Consider the following 24,808-nt stretch of genomic DNA (forward strand, 5'->3'; position numbering starts at 1 on the left):
CCAGCTAAAACCAGCCAACCAGCCTAGGCTGGTTCAAGCTGGATTTTTTAACAGATAATGACCTAGCGGCTATCTAGAAAACCTTAGAAACACCCTGGACGCCATCCAAACACCTAACAACGTCTAAGTCATAAGCTAAAATACCCTAGAAACACCCAGGCAAACACACAAACACCTAGCAATGCCCTAGTGGCAATCTACAATACCCCAGAAACACCCTGGCAACCACCCAAACACCTAGCAATGCCCTAGTAGCAATCTAGAATACACTAGAAACACCCTGGCAACCACCCAAACACCTAGCAACGTCCTAGTGACTATCTTGAAAACACTAGATGCACTAGCAACTATCTAAAAACCCTAGAAACACCCTGGCAACCACACAAACACCTAGCAATGCCCTAGTAGCAATCTAGAATACCCTAGAAATCCATTGAAAACCCATAAAACATCGAGCAACACACAAGAAACTGTCTAGAATACTCTAGAAACACTGTAGCCTTACATGTAAATGACCTAAAGTAAGTATGAAGCATGTCATCACAGTCAACTACAAAAGCATTACACATATTCAATCTGGCGTTGCGAAGCAGGTTAAAGTGAAACACATGTAAAGAGTGGCCCAGGAAATGACATCATAGCGTTTGGTGGCTCATTTCCTGCACCTGTGCATTAAACCACACTCACTGTAACTCATTTACACGTTCTCTTTCTCATGTCCACACACACAGCGTCTTTGTGCTGCACTTCAAAAGCTGGTGTGTGTGTGTGTGTGCTGAGAGAAAGGAAAGGAAAGAGTTTGTTACTGTGGCTCCTGCCTGAGCAATGACCCCGAGCGAGGGCCAGTTAGGGGCCCCTGTCTCTAATCTATCCCTCGGAGCGCTGTAAGGCCTCTTTGTTTGCTCTCTCCAGCTCAGGATGGAGACAGAATTTACGCTCAACACGGGCTATCAGGTTCAGCCCTGCGGCAGTCCACAGCCTGGCCAGACGAGAGCAGAGGAGGGGTGAAGAGGAGAAAAAAACACCCGCCACCAGCGCTACCTGATTTCAGTCACACACACACACACGGTCCCGCGGCCAGCCCACAGGACAGAAACATCACAAATGAGATCTGTGTAAAGCTGCAGTTCGGCCAGAAATGCAGAAATCCGCATGTCGATGCAGAAACCGTATCATTTTCTTTCTTCTGTGAAACATGAAAGGAATTTTACAGCGACGAGAGGCTGTCAAAACTTCAAAAGCGACCATTAAATTACCCTTAAACTATCATGTGAGACTATAGTTATCTTAACAATGTGCTCAGAGTTGACAAAACACCAAAGAATGCAATCAAACGTCAAAACACATCTCAGGATAAACCTGCATATGCACTATAAGGTCCCACTTTATATTAAGTGGCCTTAACTAATATGTACTTACACAGTAGTTAATAGTTTGTTACAATGTACTTATTGTGTGAATACATGTATTTACTGTGTACTTAAGCTTGATTAAATACATGTATGTAATTACATCTGTAATTAACTTCTGTAATTACATTTGTAAATACACTGTTGACCATCCCTTACACCTTAACCTACCCTTAAATCTACCCATGCCACCAGACCTGTCCATAACCCAACCTCTATCCCAACTCAAAAGCACCACAAGTGTTCTCAAATACATTATGAACACAGTAAGTACATTGTATTAATTTTTTGATGTAAGTACATAGTAGTTAGGGACACTTAATATAAAGTGGGACCCACTATAAATGAGTTGAAAATGACAAGCTCAAACAAAAAGTAATTAAAAATGTCTATTAAATCATCTGAAGCATTCGGTGATAGCAGTGTCTTGGGAAGAACATTCATTCCTTTTCCTTTCTATTTGAGACGTCACCACAGTGGAATAAATCGGCAGCTATTCTGACATATGTATTACGTAGCGGAAGCCCTTGCTAAAATATATTGTTTTAATCCATAAAGCTTTTGAAAACCAAAAAGAGAAAACCAACAAGAGGTTTCTGCTAAGAATTGTATTTTATTTTATTTTAATTATTTTATTTTATTTTATTTTATTTATTTTAATTTAGTTTAGTTTAGTTTTATTTTTTATTGAAATTAAATTAAATTTAATTATATTTTTTTTTTATTTTGATTTAATTTAATTTTTAATTTCATTTTATTGTATGTAATTTTATTGCAATTTTATTTTATTTTTCTTTATTTCATTTGGCATTATAATTTTATTTCATTTTATTAGATTTTAACAACTATGTATTTTATTGTAATTTTATAAAATGTTATTTTATTGTAATTTAATTTAACTTTTATATTATTTTATTTAATTGGGCATTTTAATTTTATTTTATTTTATTTTAACAACTATTTATTTTACTGTATTTTATTTTATTTTATTTCAGTACAGCACATTGTCTCCAAACCATATTACAACTATTAACATTGTTATAATAATTTTTTAATCCATAAAACTTTAAGAGGTAACCAATAAGAGGTTTCTGCTAAGAATTTTATTTTGTATTTTAATTAAATTTTTTATTTAATTTACTTCAATTTAGTTTTAATGTAATTAAATTTTATTGTATTTTAAATTTATTGTAATTTTATTTACTTTTATTTAATTTTATTTAGTTTAATTCTAATTTAATTTTCTTTTACATTATTTTATTTCAGTTTAATTTTATTTGCCTTTTATTATTTAATTTAATTTATTCATTCATTCATTCATTCATTTTCTTTTCCGTTAGTCCCTTTATTAATCAGGAGTCACCACAGAGGAATAAACCGCCAAATTATCCAGCATACGTTTTACACAGTGGATGCCCTTCCAGCCACAACCCAAAACTGGGAAACACCCATACACTCTCATACACAATTATACACTTCGCCCAATATTTTAGCTTATTCCATTCCCCTATAGCGCATGTGTTTAGACTGTAGGGGAAACTGGAGGACTTGGGGGAAGCCAACGCCAACACGGGGAGAACATGCAAACTCCACACAGAAATGCCAACTGGCACAGCCGAAGCTTGAACCAGCGACCTTCTTGCTGTGAGGCCTCGGTGCTAACCAATGAGCCACCGTGTATATATACTATTTTACCCCTCCTTTTCTTTTTCAAATATTTCCCAAATGTTGTTTAATAAAGTCAGGATTTTTTTCACAGTATTTCCTATAGTTCCTATAACAGTTGAAGTATTATTAGCCCCCTTCTGGAATTTATTATTGATTTTTATATATATTTCCCTAATGATGTTTAACAGAGTAAGGAAATTTTCCCAGTATGTCTGATAATATTTTTTCTTCTGGAGAAAGTCTTATTTGTTTTATTTCGGCTAGAATAAAAGCAGTTTTTAATTTTTTAAAAGCCATTTTAAGGACAAAATTATTAGCCCCTTTAAGCTATATATTATTTTCGATAGTCTACTGAACAAACCATCATTATACAATAACTTGTCTAATTACCCTAACCTGCCTAGTTACCCTAATTAACCTATTTAAGCCTTTAAATGTCACTTTAAGCTGTATAGAAGTGTCTTGAAGAATATCTAGTCTAATATTATTTACTGTCATCATGGCAAAGATAAAATAAATCAGTTATTAGAGATGAGTTATTAAAACTATTATGATTAGAAACGTGTTGAAAAAATCTCTCTGTTAAACAGAAATTGGGGCAAAAAATAAACAGGGGGGCGAATAATTCTGACTTCACCTGTATATCTGATTTTGTTTACAGTGTTATCCCAGCTTTAAAGCGCTCCTTCAGCTTCTCCCTCATTATCTCCTCTCGGTTTGTTGGCTGTTTCCGGACACTGAGAGGCTTTTGTTTGGGATTAACGCAGCAGAACAGAGTCCGGATCCTCACTCGGACAATCAGAGGAACGCGAGTGAAGCGGTGCAGTTCACTCTGAGCCAGCGGCCCACGGCACATTCACACACACAGATGAGATCTCAGCCCAGCCCCAGAGTCAAACGCGCAGGAGCCACAGCCCGCAGCCACACCGTGACCCCCTTACAAAAGTCACATTCACTTTGCTTTGCTCTGGAGAAAGAGAGAAAACGCCTCAGGCCAGCGCACAGCCCCAGCCCAAATGAAGAAATGAGGAGAGCTGGAAATAAAGTCAAAATAAGTCCACATTCCTCCCTCCCTCCGTCTAGACTGCTTTTCTCTGGTTTACTCATTGTGAACGCAGGTCTGATGTACAGTTGAAGTCACAATTATTCGCCCTCCTGTAAATTTTAAAAAATATTTCCCAAATGATGTTCTACAGATTTAGTATTTTTTCACAGTATTTCCTATAATAGTTTTTCATCTGGAGAAAGTCTTATTTGTTTTATTTCAGCTAGAATAAAAGCAGTTTTTAATAAAAGTAAAAAAAAAATAAGGTCTAGCGCTGCACGATTCCAGCTAAAATGAGAATCACGATTTTTATTTATTTATTTATTGCTTAAAAACAAGATCAGGATTTTCTCACGATTCTGTAGATGTAAAATAAAGGTTAATGAGTAGGCTTTTATTATTGTTTATTTCCAAGCATATGGTAAAACATCAATAATTATATTAGGGCTATGTGTTGGTCTCCTCTTGGTTAAAAAACTACATTTTGTATAGACTTAGAATGGAGGACTCGAATAGACTTTAAATATGTCCTGTTTGGTCACGAAACACCAAAACACATTTGTTTGAGCTGTTGACTGTCGTATATGTGTCCCACACTGCTAAAAACACTATTAGGACACCTATATTTCACTAAAAAGTGTAAATTGGTTGTTTTTGCGATATTTCGAGCAAATTCGTACTTCCTGTTTGAAACGAATTTTTGAAGCTGCGTCACGGTCATGACATAATAGCGTGTATTCCAGCGTGCAGACTGGACGTCTGTGCCAGAGAGTGTCTTATTACGTCTTACAGTGTGCTGCATTAATGCATGAGTAAGGCTTGGTTCAAACCAATCAGCGCGCTCTATTGTGCAACTTCATTAATATTCATTACTGTCACAGTGTTTAGACGACAGAGACGCCACGTTGTGTTGGCAAAACAAGCGTGAAGTGTTGCTTTTATAGTTTGCTGCAGTGAAGTTTTGTTTGCATTTTCTCTCTGTGAGAGCTCAGCTGGAGTCACGTGTGGATTAACAGTGTACGCGACGCTCGACAACAATAACTTACGTGTCTAAGGAGGAACATTGTTTAACTGAGAGCTGTTCTCATCTGCAAACGCTGAGATCCGGATTCGCTTGTAGTCTTCTCTTAATAAAGACGCGGCTCTAGTTGCTGGTGATTGTCCTGTCTTTACAGATTTGGTAAGTGAGCGTCCAGTGCTCTTTGTTTATTCAGTTTGTTCGTATCGATCTAAGTTAACTATTGCACCGAGTGTAAACATGTTAGCACCACAACCAAACTTTAACCTCGTGTAGGATTTTCACCGCATTTAGTGACCGGAATAACACTACCTGCCGTGTGCATCTAAGTTTCCGGGAAATGCTGAGGGTTTTTTTTCTCTCATTCGCCGTGCGGTATCAAACATTGCATGAAAAATACACGCTTAGAGCAGATCCTCGAATCAAATATCTCGTTTGTCGCGAGGGGCATGAATGAATACCCTGAATGAAAGAGCCAAACTGCAGGTAAAGTCCACCATTTAATAATTTGACAAATAATTCGACTACAGATGTCCATGTAAACACCATCACTTTCTCCCGTGTATGTGTGTGTGTGTTTTGACTCTGAAACTCGCGCGTGCCCAGATAGACACTCCCACACCCTCCCACTTTAGTTCCTCCGACACTCCCCCCTAAACAGAGCTGGACACGCCCACTTTTCTGCCTTTTTCCAAAGTAGAGGTGTGAAAACACCCTGCTGAAACGAGGGGGTTTCATGGTCCTTTAAAGGGCCATAAAACCCCCGTGTTTTATTAGGGTTTTTTCACACCTCTACTTTGGAAAATGGGCGTGTCCAGCTCTGTTTAGGGGGGAGTGTCGGATGAGCAAAAGAAGGATGGTCTGTAAAAAATTTGCATAAAAATGGGAGTGTTGGTTTGGGCACACGCTGATTTTCAGAGGCAAAACAAACACACACTCAAACACACACACCATGGAAAGAAAAAATGTGACTGTGTTTACTAGGACATCATTAATCGAATAATTTGCCAAATTATTAAATGGTGGACTGTAACTGCAGTTTGGCTCGGTCACAAAATGTGGTGAAAATCCTACACGATGGTAATAGTTTGGTTGTGGTGCTAACATGTTTACACTCGGTGTAATATTTAGTTTGATACAAACTAACTTTGCCATTTGAATAAACAAAGATCACCGATCGCTCACTTACCAAATCTGTAGAGTCAGAACAAGCGACAGCAACTAGAGCCGCGTCTTTATTAAGAGGAGACGAGCAGCAAATCCGGATCTCCGATCCGAGAAAAGCTCTTGGCTAAACAATGTTCCTTAGACAGGGACATCGGAAAATGAAAACAAAAACTTCACTGCAGCAAATTATAAAAGCAACACTGCACGCTTGTTTTGGCAACACAACGTGGCGTCTCTCTGCCGTCTGAACACAGTCTTGGAAGCTAGCATGCATATTAACGAAGTTGCACAATAGAGCGTGCTGATTGGTTTGAGCCAAGTCTTACTGATGAATGAATGCAGCACACTCAGAGACGCCATAAGTTACTCCCAGGTACAGACGTCCAGTCTATACGTTGGAATACACACTAAGATCTCATGGCTGTGATGCAGCTTCATAAATTTTATTTAAACCGGAAGTACGAATTTGCTCGAAATAACGCAAAAACAACCAATTTACACTTTTTAGTGAAATATATGTGTCCTAATAGTGTTTTTAGCAGTGTGGGACACATATACGACTGTCAACAGCTCAAAACATGTGTTTAGGTGTTTTGTGACCCTTTAATTTACAGTAAAGTAATGATATCAGAATACAGCTTACCAACAAACCTTGAACCGAAGGACGCGAAATGCGCGAATGGCGCTTGTGCGAAAAGCGCGATACGCGCAAATGGCGCAGGGCGAATTGAGTGTTTTACGTGTTTGACACGCTTAACGATCGTTTCGCACGAATCTCTCGAGTTCCTAAATCTGAACTTCAGCGAACTTTTGCCCCGCGTTAACCAATCAGAAGCTTGTTTTTGTGGGGGCGTGATTGTGACGTAGAACCTGTTGATTGTGTCCCGGGGGAAATCCTCCAGGCGACAACGACAACAAGTCATCAAACTGGGCTTGGCTCAATTAGAAGCACCGCTAATAATCTCCGTCATCCAGGTTCAGTTTCTGGAGGAGTTTATGAGCTCACAGAGCTGGATGCACCTCTGAAAGGATGCAGACTCAGACACGGTCCTAAACATATCGATGCTGTTTATCAGTCTTCATAAAGCACGTAAACACTGTTACGGGTAGTTACATTACTATTACTATTTTCCATATCATCTATGCCCTTCCATAACATTAGCTGACGTTAAAACCAACAGATAGCACTATAGCTATTTATTGATTAGCAATCTGTCAACATTGGGATGTAAAAAATATTGGGACAACAAATAGCTTCAAATGATAGAATACAAAGCAAACATTAGAAAGTATTGACAATAAAATAAAACGTTTAGCCTATTATAATCAATGTTCTATCCAGAAAGCTATAAAATCTATTTCACTTTTGATAGTATTTGCATATGGATTAAAGTAACTATAGTTATTTAGTGAAGAGCAGCAAATGAATCTCTCATTGTGTTTTGTTTGATAACAGAGGTGTTCATGTAAGAATCCACAGATCTAAACTGAAGCATTTGCCTACTTTAGTAACTGTTTGTGCTCATCTAAGAGAAAATTAGTTGTGAATAAAAAATAAAACACGCAGGACGGAGCCACAAAAAAAAAAAAAACTAAAAAAAGCAGCACTTTTCCGACGGTCCCTTACTGAAAGCTCCGCTCAGTGCGAGCTCTCTCGGCTAAACGCAGATTGCGAGGGCTCAAACGGAGCAGTGGTCGTAATGTCGAGGGGAAAAAAAGAAAAAGACAGCTGTGAGACACAACCAGCTTTGTCTTTTTGTAGGAAACACACTTTAGATATTTTTAGGGTTAGAGGTTTTTAAGTTATTGCCGTCAATCGTACTGGTTTTGATTCATCGCAATGTAAATATAGCTGCAGCTATGTGACGTTGCACGACCCACCTTTGTTCACTGACCCACAGTTTGAAAACCCCTGGGGCCTCATGTACTAAGACTTGCGTGGAAATCAAACTAAAACATTCACGTTCATTCGGATGTACAAAAGAATATGCGTGAGATTCGGCGTACGCAGTGTTTCATACATCTGAATTTTTTTCTGCGTACGCACATTTACAGCTTTGGGCGTACGCAGAAAAAAATTCAGATGTATGAAACACTGCGTACGCCGAATCTCACGCATATTCTTTTGTACATCCGAATGAACGTGAAACTGAGCGCAACATGCACGAGCGCAAAACCCCTCCCTGCCTCCTCCCCCGTATGAATATGCTAATGACTATGCTAATGGCAAAACCCAACGAAAAAGCAACGGCAAAAGCAAGCAAGAAGAGAAACTTTGAACAGAATGTGAATTGGAGGTGCTGCTTTCGGAGGTAGACCGGAGAAAAGCGGTGTTATTTGCAAATTTGTCCTCCGGAATTAACAACAAAAGAAAAAATAGAGTGGGAGAGTTTAGCTGATGCGGTTAACACAGTTGGGTCTGAACATCGCCCTGTGGAGTTAAAAGAGAAATAGTGTGATGTACAGGTGTAAAATGTTGTAGTACCCTTAACAGTCTCAGTGGCGCAGCTAGTAAAACGCATGTCAACATGTTTTGACACGTTCGAGCATGAACTCGGTTCGAATCCAGCATCTGATGAACTATTTCTTCTTTTTCCCCCTGCTACATATCAGATTTTGCCTACTATTTATCACGAGAAAGACAAGTAGGAACCATTAATAAGTTTGTGCATCAATTTTATTTGCACATCTATTGAATGGAAATGTTTCTGATTCTCGCATGCAAATTCATCTTCAGATAGTGTCTTTATAGCAATGTGCGTGCAGTAGATCGCTCAGATTACATTGGGAAAACAGGCGACTGCTGCAAATTGTGCTTTAATGTTTGGCTGGTCAACTGTATGGTATGGAAACCTTATATACCTGCTAGATGAACCCGTCTCATACAGCTGCCATTGCAAGGCTCAGACACTTTGTAGAGAGCAATTTAACACAACTGCCTCTAGGAGTCGCCAATGGAAATAAAACACATACGCACAAAAAATGTGCGTATGCCAGTCATGAAGCTGGCGTGAAGCTGCGCACATTCCCACGTTCAGTTCATTGTTAGTAAATCCAAACGTGAGCGATTCTGAGCGTGAAACCTGGCGTACGCAAAGTTTTTGTGCGTACGCAGCGTTGATACATGAGGCCCCTGGTCTACAGCAGTGGTTCTCAAAGTGGGGGTCGGGACCCCCCGAGGGGTCGCAGGACAATGAAGGAGGGTCACCTGGTGATTTCCAAAAAATCTATTGATTTTTATTAAACCATAAGAATTATCATATTTTATCCATAACCTACAGAAGAGGAAAATAGTCGTTTATAGTTATATATACTGCATAGCTACTATAGTAGCTTATAGTTACTAGTTCTATTGGATTGCGATCCCTGGGGTTATTACATTGTATTAAAGACACAGCAATAGCGTCAGCTGCAGCAGATTGATTTTATAACACCAGGTTAAACTTTCTGGCCCATTTACAGCACTCACATACATGAAAAAAAATTAAATGAAGAATAGACTTGGGTCTATTGGTATGTGTGTATTTATAACCACCTCAGAGGATATTGGGGGTCGCGAGTGGTTGGCATTGTTATATTGGGGGTCGTCGCCTGAAAAGTTTGGGAACCCCTGGTCTACAGAACAAACCACTGTTATACAATGACTTGCCTAATTACCCTAACTTACAGTGAGTAACCGCTCTTGGGCTGCAGGGTGATATGGCTGTGGCGTATTTTATTTACATGAAAAAACAGCTATATTAAATTCTAATAATAGTCCACTATTTTACAGATTGTCTTTTATAAAAACAGCATTGGTGAGCATTTTTAATATAGTTTATTCCGTGCTTTAGTTTATTTTATCATTATGCTGAAAAAGATCCAAATAAGCCTGCAGAAAGAGGGTGAACGCTGCTGGTAAGCGCAGTTCCTCTGTGTGTGTACAGACACATTTCATGCTTCTTGTTGACGTCAGAACGATTACTCTAAAGTGAAAGAGGTCAGGATGGTGTTCACGGAGCAGAAGTAACGCATTTATTTAGTTAGGCCTGCTTTCACTGAGGATGTGTTTACTGAGGGAACACACACATACACATATCAGCGGGCAGGTTTTTAAAGTGACCAGCTGACATGCACTGAGTGTTTTTTTCCGGTTTATCGTACGCAAACATTACTCAGAATGCGTGAAGGAAAACGAACTGGCGGCGAGAGCAAAGCTAAACATTCACCAGATGCGGATAAACCCAATGACTTCATGTACAACAGCATGTCGAGGAAATATAATACTGCCGCTTGTGCATGTCTCCAGTGTGTATGCGTAATCCTGCGTAATGCAGAGCAGAGCTGCTGGCCATATGTGGAGCAGCACGGAGGACAGAAGTGCAGAGCGTCCTGTTCACCGCTGAGGGAAAACTGGACAAACACTGCAGGGGAAAAACCCTCGGCGGATTTTTTTTTTTTTTAGATTTGGGAAACAGACCCGAGCTCACTCACAATGCAACAAATAGAGAGCGCTTTTAAATGGCATTGAACCTGTGACATTGACAATATACATTTTATACTGTTCTGCTACAGGGCTCAGCATATGAGAGTACCAGAGATGGCAGAAGTACACACATCCTTCACGCAAGTAGTAGTACGGATACTCATGTTTAAAACGACTCTGGTAAAAGTTGAAGTACTGACTACACTTTTGTACTCAAGTAAATAAGTAAAGAAGTACGGCCTGAAATCAGTACTTACAGTTGAAACCAGAAGTGTACATACACTCTGAAAAAAGGAACATTTTTTAATAAATGTCTGATGGTAAATCATACTAAACGTTTACTACTTTAGGTCCGTGAGGATTACCTAAATGATTTACATTTGCTAAATGCCAAAATAATGAGAGTTGAATGAGTTTTTTTTAGTAATTTCTAGACAGTCAAAAGTCTACACAAATTACCTTGGTATTTTTTTAGCTTTGCTTTTAAACTGTATAACTTTGGTCAAATGTTTTGGGTCTCCTTCCACAAGCTTCTCACAATAGTTTGAAGGAATTTGGGCTCATTCCTCCTGACAGAATTGGTGTAACTGAGTCAGATTTGTTGCTCACACAAGCTTTTTCAACTCTGCCCACATATTTTCTATAGGATTGAGATCAGGGCTTTGTGATGGCCACTCCAAAACATTCATTCTGTTGTCCTTGAAGCACATTTTAACATTTAAAATGTTTATTTTTAGGGTCATAGGGCCCTATCATACACCCGGCGCAGTGTGGCGCAAGACGCGGCGCAATAGACTTTTGGTAGTTTCAGCTTGGTGCAAGAGTCGTTTTGAGGCGTTGCGCTAAGCTGCTTACATAGCAAATGCATTAGCGCTCATTTGTGCACCCATAGGCGTTCTGGTCTAAAAAGGAAGGTGTTCTGAGGTGGACCACTGGCGCGTTGCTATTTTGAGAAACTGTAATAGATTTTTCATTAGACCAAAACAAACCCGGTCTAAACTCCGGCGCAGAGTTGCGCCTCGCTTACACACTGCTTAATACACACAAGAGAGCAACAGGCAAATATCTTTACATATGAAAAAAATGTAAATATTAAGGATATATATAGGATATAATAAGAATATATATAGGATATAAATATAAAGGATTAAAATATTACAGAACTTATTATTTTCTAGCCTACATAAATATGAAAAATCACTGCTTTTATGTCTTCTTCATCTCGGGAGGCTTTTTCAGTTCATTCATAACAATCTGCTTTTGTATAATGTTATTATTATTAGCAGTATTATTTATTATCTCCATATTTATATTTGTTTTATTAAAAACAAGCTTAGATTTGCCCACCTGTCAGGTTTTAGACCATATGGGGCACAGCATGTGTTTTAGGATATAACTCAGGTTTTTGAGCACATTTTGTTATTATTGTTCATTTATTCGTTTGCTGGAAATTAGAACTGAATTTAGAAATAGTTTTGAAACGAATATTTGCGCTTTACAAACGAAAGTATTTATTTATAGACTAATTGATGTCTGTGCGTAAAGGTTTCCCTATCCAAGAGTGAAAGTGAAAGTGATCCATTATCTCTCATTCTCACGCAGTAGATGCTCTGTTTAACAGTTTTCTGTTATAAAACTGTCAACTGTTAACTGTTTGCTTGTGAAATGCTCATTTTTTTCCACTTAGACTTACTTTGCGTCCTGTAAATAGGGAATGCGCTCTTGGCGCAACGCAGCTGGCTCTTAAAGGGAATGGGAGATGAGACTCTGATTGGTTTATTCTCAAAACACACCTATAACTCATTAAGAAAATAAACTCAACCCTTTTAGAACATGCGCCGAAGCGCAAGGCAGATTTCCCGTCCTTAAATTAGCAAAAACGCGTCCTGACACACCCTGAAAGCATTTGCGCCCTGCGTTTTGCGCATGGACCGTCAAAATAGAGCCCATAGTCTGTTTAGAAGACCCATTTGTGGCCAAGTTGTAATGTCCTGGCTGATGTCTTGAGATGTTGCTTCAGTATTTCTCCATAATGTTCTTTCTTCATGATGCATCTATGCTGTGAAGTGGACCAGTCCCTCCTGCAGCAAAACAGACCCACAACATGATGCTGCCGCCCCCAAACTTCACAGTTGGGATGGTGTATCTAGGCTTGTAAGCTTTCTTCTCTGTCCTCCAAATGTTACACTGCTCATTATGGCCAAACAGTTCAATCTCATCTCCATCAGAGCACAGGACATGCCTCCAAACATTGTTCCCAGTGTAATTAAGCAAATTGTAATTAGCCAATCAGAAACTTCCAAAACCTCGACACCATCATCTGAGCTTTTTCAGAGGCAGAATAATTGTTTTGTGTGTAAACTTGACTTCCAAGAAAACTTATAACAATTTCTCAAAAAATATCTCATTATTCTGCTATCAAGCAGAACAGAAACACATTTGATAATCCTAACGAAATGGTTATGTGCCTTTGTATACAGTGTATGTAAACTTCTGCTTTCAACTTTAAGTATAAAGTATTCATTACAAAACCTGTTTTAGTTTCACAGTGGTAACCACACTGCACATCATGTATACATCTGTCCAAATTTACTTACATTTTTTATTTATTATTATTTTTTTTAAACTGCAAACTAGTCAACCAACATCACTGTACAATATTGTCCAATAACACTGCTCAAAAAGTTGCCCCATGTATCATTACCTAGACACAAAACATAACTTTACACCAGTTACGAACAATAGCTGTCATACTACTTACACAGTAGCCTAAAATAACCTAATGTAAAACTAAAGTGACCTTCCCTGTACATTATCGACAACAATACAGACTTTATTACATCTCTTACGTTGTTACTATTTAAATCAAAGATTTAAACGCATAAACATTAAAGAAGCACTTAACAAATGAGGTTAACAAGAAATATTTGAGAGAGTCATTCCTAACGAGTCAATTCATTTATAAATGAGCCTTTTTAAATGAATCTGAATAAACAATTCAGTGAGAAAGATAAAGATTTGGCAGCACCCATTGGACATTTTGGTTTCAATTTAATGTAGCATCTAATAAAACAATTATAATGTTATACTTTAATTTTTAGCATTTAGACAAATCTGATCATTAAATTACATATAAATTTAGGGTTGAATATGACATCGAAGATGTAAATAGATGACATGTAAGAGAGACATCATTTCAGTGTTAATAATGGGCTTTTGGACAATATTAAATATTTTGTGCGTCTCGTTTACCTTTGATCCGACCAACCAAAATGCATCTTATTACCTGGTATAAACATGACATCAACTATTTCCTTCTCTCTCATCAAAGTTCATCTATCTTGCCTTCCTCAAAGTAAGCTTAATAAACAAGCCTACTTACGGCGCGTGATGAGAGGGTGAAAAAGCCACGCACTGCGGCACGCATGCGCACAATGACAAAAATAAAATGATTGAAACGGCATTCAAATTGCGCAATGACAAAAAAATGTGTAGATTGCGCCAAGAAACCCATTAAAACGAAAGTAAAAGCCTGATTTTAAAATGTAAGGAGTAGAAAGTACAGATATTTGAGTAAAAATGTAAGGAGTAAAAGTAAAAAAGTTGTCAGAAAAATAAAGAGTGGAGTAAAGTACTGATACCAGAAAAATCTAACGAAGAAATCCAACGTATTTGTACTTCGTTACTTCCCATCTCTGATGAGTACACCCCTTACAAATCTCTCATTTTAGTTAATATATTCTCTAGGAAGCTTTACAATATTATATGTGTGCATATACATTAAATTAGTCAGTCCTGAAGCCAAATCTGGAGCTAATCTAACAAAATAACTTACAACAACGCTCCAAAAACTAGTACAGCTAAATTTATAATAGGTAAAAAATTAAATAACAGTTAAAAAAGAGCTAAATTCAAGAGAGACAATGCATGAAATAGTTACAATTTTGGGGGCAAAGCAGTGGCGCAGTAAGTAGTAGGCAGCAAGAAGGTCGCTGGTTCGAGCCTTGGCTCAGTTGGCGTTTCTGTGTGGAGTTTGCATGTTCTCCCTGTGTTCACGTGGGTTTCCTCCGGGTGCTCCGGTTTCCCCCACAGTACAAAGACATGTGGTACAGGTGAATTGGGTAGGCTAAATTGTCCGTAGTGTATGAGTGTGTATGTGAATTTGTATGTGGGTGATTCCCAGAGATGGGTTGCGGCTGGAAGGGCATCCGCTGCGTAAAAAACTTGCTGGATAAGTCATTCCGCTATGGCGACCCCGGATTAATAAAGGGGGTAAACCGACAAGAAAATGAATGAATGAATTAAAATGTTGTATTTTGTCATTTGAGGAATTTAATCGTACAATCTTTCTTTTTCGGTGCATAATCCAGAATTATAACTGCATAATCCCGCCTCGCCACAACTTACAACCACTCTCAAATGAGCTTTTGTTTCACACGTATAAAAAAAGGCCAATCAAATCAGACTTGACAAGCTGACCAATAAGAGCAGGGTCTGCTTATGAAAGAGGGAGGAGCTTACAGACCTCAAGCAAAGAATTGATTTAAACTGCTTCAAACTAATATTAAATGAATATTCTGAGAAAATGACAATATGTTCTGAACTTAGATGGATTTAAACCTACTGTAGAAGACTTTAACATAATATTAGGATGCTTCAAAATACATTTTCAAACTGCTCTTTAATCAATTAAGCCATTATGGTGGCTAAGTACATACAATTTGCTAATGTAAGCAGTAAAATAGTGTACAAATGCCAAAAAATACAAAAACAAAGTATGTTTTTCACATTGAAAATGAACTGCTTGCTGACAAAACCATCATAAAGTTACTAATTCTCACATAAATCACATTCAAGTGTGCAAAAATACTTAAATGACACTGTTTAAAACACTTAAAATGCATTTTAATTATTGAAATAATCACAATCTTGCTTTCATTTTATACTGAAAGCCAAATCCTGAATGCATACATGTATCTATTGACCTCCCATATATCCATTCGTTTAAATATGAAAGATTTAATAGCTATGAGATTTTTTTTAAATGTTAATCGGCTCATCCTATTTTATAGGGATAGTTTATATATAGTTTTGTACCTCAGTGCTTGTGGTTGTGGCTCCTGGAGAGTCGACTTTGCGTTTCTTCCGAGGGCCGATGGCGGCGAGGGCCGTCAAGTTTGCGTCTCGTTGTCTCATTTGAGCGAGTTCCTGTTGCTGCATCTGAAAACACAAAAACAGCATCATATTAAACACCACAGCACAGAACACAGCGGGGAAAAGTTGCTGCTCATCGATGGATTTCCTCTTCAGTGTTTGGACTTTCAGCAGTGAAAATTATACCACACTGAACTAAACTGAACTTCAACTCACTGCTGCTTAGACACAATATTCACTGGAAAAGTGCTATAGAAGTAAAAATGAATTGGATTGAAAGAAAGTATTGAACACATTGGGCCCTATCATACACCCGGCGCAATGTGGCGCAAAGGGCGACGCAATTGTTGTTTGCAAGATTTAGCTTGCCGCAAGAGTCATTTTGACGTTTTGCGCTACGCTGTTTAAATAGCAAATGCATTTGCGCTCACATGTGAACCTATAGGCATTCTGGTCTAAAAAGGAAGCCGTTCTGAGGCGCATTGCTGGCGTGTTGCTATTTTGAGAAACTATAAGAGATTTTTCAATAGACCAAAACAAAGCCGGTCTAAAGTCGAGCGCAGAGCACGTTAGTTATGCGCCTCGCTTGCACAATGCTTAATATATACTGCTTAATATATACATATATATATATATATCACACACACACACACACACACACACACACACACACATACATATATATATATACATATATATATATATATATATATATATATATATATATATATATATATATATATACACACACACATATATATATATATATATATATATATATATATATATRTGTGTGTRTATATATATATATATATATATATATATATATATATATATATATATATATATATATATATATATATATATATTAAGCAGTAAATATTAAGCAGTGTGCATACATACATACATACATACATACATACATATATATATATATATATATATATATATATATATATATATATATATATATGTATGTATGTATGTATGTATGCACACTGCTTAATATTTACTGCTTAATATATATATATATATATATATATATATATATATATATATATATATATATATATATATATATATATATATATATATATATATATATACACACACATATATATATATATATATATATATATATATATATATATATATATATATATATATAAGCAATATCAGATAAGTGGAATGTGTGATGTGGCTGTATATCAGCACTGGTGAGAGGAGTGCGTTGGTAAGGGGACCTTAGTGACGATATACAGCCATATTGCACTGCTACTCATGAGATATTGTGTTTATACAACAGTTCAACAGCATAATGGTGTATATTAAAATTTAATTCAAACACGGAGAGTCTAAAAACCCTTTTGTATGAGGAACTACTTTCTTCCGCCATTCATTCACATCTGCAGCTGACGTCAGAACAGCAGAAAACATTGCATAAAATACAACGTCACTTTAGAGCTAGTGTCTGAATGACTCTCTGTAGCGTAATGTCTGGTGATGACAAAACTGCTGATTTTGCTTACATTATAAGGCTGAACGACATGAAATGCCATCAGTCAACAGAGATTTCACAGTATTTCTCTGTTGCAATCAGATCACAATAATTAACCCCAAAAAAGCCAAAGCAAAGCAAACACTAGCAGATTACTGTGGTAATCTCCAAACAGAAACGCCAACTGACTCTGCCAGGACTCGAACCAGTGACCTTCTTTAATTAAAATTATGATTCGGGGCGGGGATTATGAAATGAACTCACATTATGACTCAGATTTGCTATGAAAACTGTGTGATAAGACACTACAATTTCTTTTGAATGTTTTATTCTGCTGCAAATATAAGCTTCCATAGTTTAGAGCCATTTAGGTGTGAATATAAATGAATGTACGTGTGTGTGTGTGTGCGCGTACATGTGTGTGTGTGTGTGTCAGCTCACACGCTCTGATGTGATTTTTCACTTTGTGAAGTGTAAGAGGGCCCAGTGGCGCCTCAGGTAATGTCACGGTTTCCTGCGGGGCAGCCGCGCTCACAGAAGCCTTTCTGAGGACGTGTGAGAGCCTGAGGCACACACACACACACAACGTACAGAGACATACACAGCCACATATGGCCTCTCACACACACACACACATGGCCGTCACAGTCTGTCTGCAGTGAGGGAGTGAAGCGCTCTGTGCCCGCTGGTGTTACAGAGCCCGTGTGTGTGTGTGTGTGTGTGTGTGTGTGTGTGTGTGTTGCTAAACTGAATGAGGGCAATCAATGCAATCTTTCATGCAGTCAGTTCTGAGTGTGTGTGTGTGTGCGTGTGTGTGTGCGTGTGTGTGTGTGTGTGTGTGTGTGTGTGTGTGTGTGTGTGTGTTAAGATCAGAGAGAACTGTGATGTTGGCCTCAAAATGGCGTGTTATAAAGATTGCTTTGGTTTTCAACAGCCAGTTTAAACTGTGTGTGTGTGTGTGTGTGTGTGTAGACAGAGAGTCTGGAGTGTTACATGCCCATTAGGATGCCGTTTGGCGTACATGGCTAAAACACAAAGGAAGACCAATGCTGTTGTCTTTGTTTACCTCCAGCAAACCGGCTAAAACTTGCTTTAGGCTTGAGTGTGGTGTAAAGGTATGACACAGACACGTCGTCTTCAGACATTTCTGTTTGCTCTCTATTAAAGGACCAGCGGAAACAATAACAGAAGGTTCCTTTGGTAGTTTAAACCTACGTCTTTGTTTTACGAATGCTTTAGAATAGGGGTTTCATACTCAATTTACCCGAGGACCGCTGGAGACCGAGTTTGGGTGAGTCTGGGCCGCATCAAGTTTTCCAAAAGAAATGAATTATATTATTATTTACTATTTTCTAATTATTTTCTATTGTTTCTAATTTGTTTATTTTTTCATCTTACTTTATCTTAAAAAGTTTTAAAAAGAGTTTTGAGAAGATTGGAATTTTTAACACAAAATAAGATGAACTAAATATAAAAAATGAAAAATTAATACGAAAATAATTCAATCAGTAATAAATAGTAGTAATAATAATAATAATAATTAGATTTACTGTTATCTGCTGTGCTGTTGTTTTAAAAGGCAACACTGTGTTGTTGTTATTTGTTTTGACTACTTTCACATCCAGCACAATCCCACGGCAATTTGTAAGTTTTTGATTTAGTGGCTAATTCGTATGAATTCGTACGATCTAATTCGTACAATTTAGTACGATTTTCTCATCACCCAATGACGGTTGGGGTTAGGGGTGGGGTTAGGTGCCACGCCTCCTTTTTTATATCGTACATTTTCGTACGACTGAACTTGTACGAAAAAATAAAAGGAACAAGTTCATAACTTGTTGAGAATGTAGTAAAACCCGAAAACGTGGTAAAAATCAGAAGAGGGCTTTTCTTTTTCTGGACGGCTTTTGTAAACCGTCAGTGGGATTTAGGGAAGTAAGCGAGCAGGGGGCTCAATCGATAAAACTGGTTGGGTTTAGGGAAGGAGGAGGGTGGGTCAGTCGATTGGTCGGCTGGCCAGTCAGTCATCCAGTGAGTCAGACAGACGGTCGGTCGACAGCGGCCTCTGGTGCGTTTACTCGAGAACAGTGGGCATGAACGGCACTCGCAAGAGACAATTGAGATATGAAAAAGCACACACAGCATCCTCTCATGTATTTGCGAAAACAAAAACTGCAAAATAGGTACCTCCAAGGACGTATTTCGCGGTCTCCAGAAACGTCCATGGGACTACATTTTCAGATTTTACAACATTCTTACCCTGTTATTTACTTGTTTAATTTATTTTTTGGATTTGTTTCACCTGCTTTGTGGAACCGTTCTTTGCCAGACGCAAACCCTGTTTTCACGATCATCTCAAATCCGCCGGTGTACGATGTGAGCCGCAGGGTAAACTGGTAACAACAGGAAAGCCGTCCACATGGGGATAATCGGTCAGCTGGTAAGTGCAAAAAAGAGTGGTGTCATACATAATCTTGCGAATCACTCTATGTGGGAATCCTTCAACAACAATCTGAAACCGGCAGATCTACAGCACTGATGGACATCATCATTTTCTTGTAAAATAGCTGTTTATAATTAAATACATTTCTGGAGATGGTTAAATATGTGCCAGGAGCTACTCTCTTCTCACAGTTTATGTTTTCGCGAATCCACTAGGCCGCAGTGCATGCTTTTTCAGATCTCATATTTCTCTCACGAGTGCCATTCGCACCTGCTGTTCTCACGTAAATCCACCAGAGGCCGCTATCGACTGACTGACTGACCGACTGATATAACCCCACCCAACCGACAGTTTTGAAAAGAAATCCAGAAAAAGAGAAGCCCCCAAATTTTAACCGTTTTCAGATTTTACCACATTCTCACCCTGTTATTTACTTGTTTATTTGATTTTTTGGCTTTTGTTTCACCTGCTTTGTGTAACCGTTCTTCACCAGACTCAAACCCCATCATCACGGTCAGCTGGTAGCGTGAAAAGGACCCGTGTCCTTTCATTTTAAAGACAAAATGAAGCCTTATGTACTTCTAGCTACATAATTCGTGATCTCCAGAAACGTATACAGGGCTACGTTTTCAGATTGAGCCTACGATGGTATTTACATAAATTCAAATTACATGCATAGTTTCGATAGTTTTACTTAAAGTAACCTCAGAAATAGTTCATCAGTGGTTACGTTACACTAAATATCCCTCAAAACACTGAAAACTTCAATATGTCTCACTAATAAATTGTCTTACTAAAAGATGTCATTTAAATAAATGTATAAAATTGGTTCATTAAAGCAGGTATTAATCAACTAACGATATCAAAAAGGCATTTACACTTCTTTTCATCTTGTTTTAGGCTTAAACAACATACTGGATGCTTGAGTCTATTGAACTGCTTCTATTTTAATCACATTACAATCTCGATGCTGTAAAAAGAACTTCAATAGAATTGAAAGTAGTCCCATTATACCTTTAACTGGACGTTTATCGGTAGGGGAAAACACTAGCTGTGCATGTAGCCCATTATGACGACGTCCGCCGCTGAGAAACCCGGAAACATGAAAAGTGTCCATTGATAATAGCTCAGATTGTGGTGTGCTGGACAGTACATCAGACACAGACGACTGACCCCTGAGATAATCCTGCTGATGGCCGACTGCAGGAGCGGAGCGGCGCCATGTCTGAGCAGCAGTTGGCACCAGACTCTCGCCTGCAGCAAAACTGCCCGAGTCTCAGATTTATGGCGTTCTGATAAATGCAGGTCCCGGCGTGCCATCTGTGGTGCCAGCCCGACGACAGCCAGGCCGGGGAAATTATAGCTCAACTACGTGTAGAGTTAGTTAAGCGCCGCGCTCATTACAGGGCACAAATTTGAGGGAAATATTCATACGAGTTATTTTGGCTAACTGCTAATATATTCTCAGTGCTGCTTGAAAAATACATGTTTAATAGTCGGCTGATTGTGGAGATGGTAATTGCTCTCAGCGTTACACGCAAAACTTACACAGGTTTAGCATGTGGCAATTACACTCATACAAGAGTAATTAACAGCACGCAGACACACTGGACTCACTGCAGAGAAACACATGAGTTCTTATAAGCTACTGTGTGCACACTCATTATTGGGATATATGCTTGAATGCTTCACTCTGATTGGCTGATTAACATTCTGAATTGTGTCGTTATTGTCAGATAAAAAGTAGTTCCGGCAGGTTTAGAGAACATTACAGCTACATATACGCTAAATGATTTCAGTTATTTCATCGCTAAAACAGTCAAATACTTGATTCTGATTGGCTGATGAACGTTCTAAATTGTGCCGTTATTTTCAGATAAATGCACAGCTAAAGTAGTTCCGGCAGGTTTTGAGCACATTACAGCTGCATATCCCCTACACTGAATGATTTTAGTTATTTCACAGCTACAACAGTCAAATACTCAATTCTGATTGGCTGATGAGCATTCTAATGTGTTTGGTTGTTTTCAGATAAAAGAACAGCTAAAGTAGTTCCAGCAGGTTGAGCACATTACATCTCCATATCACTACGCTAAATGATTTCAGATATTTTACAGCTACAATAGTCAAATACTTGATTCTGATTGGCTGTTGAGTATTCCAAGGTGGGCTGGTATTTTCAGATAAACACACAGCTAAAGTAGTTCCGGCAGGTTTTGAGCGCATTACAGCTCTATATCACTACACAGAATGATTTATTTTATAGCTACAACAGTCAAATACTCGATTCTGATTGGCTGATGAGCATTCTAAATTGTGCAGTTATTTTCAGATAAACGCACAGCTAATGTAGTTCCGGCAGGTTTTGAGTGCATTACAGCTCCATATCACTACGCTGAATGATTTGAGTTATTTCACAGCTACAACAGTCAAATACTCAATTCTGATTGGCTGATGAGCACTCTAAATTATGCCGCTATTTTCAGATTAACACACAGCTAAAGTAGTTCCGGCAGTTTTTAAGTGCAGCACAGCCCCATATCACTACGCTTAATGATTTCAGTTGTTTTACACCTAAAAACAGTCAAATACTTGATTCTGATTGGCTGATGAGCATTCCAAGGTGGGCTGTTATTTTCAGATAAACGCACAGCTAAAGTAGTTCCGGCAGGTTTTGAGCACATTACAGCCCTGTATCAGTACACTGAATGATTTATTTTATAGCTACAACAGTCAAATACTCGATTCTGATTGGCTGACAAACATTTTAAATTAGGCCGTTATTTTCAGATAACAACACAGCTAAAGTAGTTCCACCAGGTTTTGAGTGGATAACAGCTCCTTATCACCATGCTCAAAGAGTTATTTCACAGCTACAACAGTCAAACACTCGATTCTTATTGGCTGATAAGCATTCCAAGGTGTGCCGTAATTTTCAGAGAAACACACAGCTAAAGTAGTTCCGGCAGGTTTTGAGTGCATTACAGCTCTTCATCCCTACACTGAATGATTTCAGTTATTTCACACCTACAACAGTCAAATACTCAATTCTGATTGGCTGATGAGCATTCTAAATTGTGCCGTTATTTTCAGATAAACACACAGCTAAAGTAATTCCGGCAGGTTTTGAGTGCATTACAGCTCCATATCACTACACTGAATGATTTGAGTTATTTCACAGCTACAACAGTCAAATACTTGATTCTGATTGACTTGTGAGCAGTCTAGGTTGTGTCGTTATTTTCAGATAAACGCACAGCTAAAGTAGTTCCGGCATCAATTATTCCTTAAATGTTACAAATGTAAACAAATACATGCAAAAGTGCTGTTTTTATTTCAAAACCTAACTAAAAAGTGAATATCGAGCATGACAAACTAGTGTTATTATTCTCTTTGTTACCAAATAAAACAGTAAATGTATCAAAGCCAATTACGGTAATACTTTAAAGTACAAATTCTCGCTAATAACTCACGACTGCTAATATATTCTCAGTGCAGCTTGAAAAATACATGTTTAATAGTCGGCTGATTGTGGAGATGGTAATTGCTCTGAGTCTTACACACAAAACTTACACAAGTTTAGCATGTAGTAATTACACTCATCATCATATAGGAGTAATTAATGAGATCAGACACACTGGACCGGAAACACATGGGTTCCTATAACCTAAAGTTACTCTTTTTATTCTCATGTAACCTTTCAAAAAAGATCAACAACAATGCCGTAACCTTTTCCAGCCATTTACACACAAATCCTGCAAGATGATCAATATCTTTAAGTGCGTTTCTTTCAGCGACCGCCGTCTGACACTCTTGTACACATAGATTATTTACAAAGGTCAACAGTAGAAGCAGACGTGATGCCTGTACATGTTAAACACCATCCACACACAACACACTGACTGGTCATCCATCCTTTTATTTCCCCAGTCATCCATCTCTCAGACCATTTATCTATCAACCAATCCCATCATCCATATCACTTCATCCATCCATCGTCAGTCCATATATGCATTTATCTATCTACCATCATCCATTCACCCAAACTTTCCCCTCGATCCAACCGTCCATTAATCCATCCATATATCTCCATCTGTCTTTCCAATTATTCCTCCCTCTCTCTATTCCTCCCTTCCTCCATCCTTCTATCCACCCCACCTTCAGTCATGTATCCATTTATTTAATCATCTAACATCCGTCCAGTCATCTCTCCACCCACCAATCCATCAATCATCCATCCATCCATCTGTTGGTCCATCTGCCCATCTATCCATCCATCTATCTATCTATCTATCTATCTATCTATCTATCTATCTATCTATCTATCTATCTATTTATCTATTTATCTATCTATCTATCTATCTATCTATCTATCTATCTATCTATCTATCTATCTAATCTACTGGTTCATTCATCCATCCGGCCATCCATCCATCCATTGGTCTAAACATCCATCTGTCTGTTAATCTGTTCATCCATCTGTCTATTAAATGGCCCATCTATCCATTTGACGATCAATCCAAGGGCTGTCAATCAATCCATCCATCCATTCATCCGTTCAACTGTTTATCCTTCTATTCATTCATAGGTCCATCCATCGATTTGACCATGCAACCATCGTCCACCCATTCATTGGTCTATCCATCCATCTATCTATTGATCCATCCGTCCATTCGTTTATTTGTTTATCCATCTATCCATTCATTGGTCCATCCATCTATCTATTTATTAGTCCATCCATCCATTGGGCTATTCTTCCTTCCATTGGTCTATCTATCTATCCATCCATTGGTTCATCCATCCATCCACCTGTTCATCTCTCCATTCATCAGTTTGACCATGCATCTATCCGTCCATCCATCCATCAATGTATAACGATCCATATATCATCATAATCTATCCATCCATCCTTTGATCAATCAGCCCGTCCATTCATTTGTT

General features: G+C 38.2%; 1 protein-coding gene across 2 annotated transcripts in view; it reads right to left on the reverse strand.

The window, feature by feature from the left end:
• LOC101886077 (transcription initiation factor TFIID subunit 4) overlaps nucleotides 1-24,808 on the reverse strand; it is a 185,909-nt gene that overhangs the window by 48,433 nt on the left and 112,668 nt on the right. For both annotated transcript variants that reach the window (XM_073930134.1, XM_073930133.1), the window contains exon 14: nucleotides 15,870-15,992. In XM_073930134.1, coding sequence (XP_073786235.1) covers nucleotides 15,870-15,992 — 123 coding nt within the window. The remainder of the gene's footprint in view (nucleotides 1-15,869; nucleotides 15,993-24,808) is intronic.

This window comes from Danio rerio, chromosome 18, assembly GCF_049306965.1.
Source record: "Danio rerio strain Tuebingen ecotype United States chromosome 18, GRCz12tu, whole genome shotgun sequence".
NCBI lineage: Eukaryota > Metazoa > Chordata > Actinopteri > Cypriniformes > Danionidae > Danio > Danio rerio.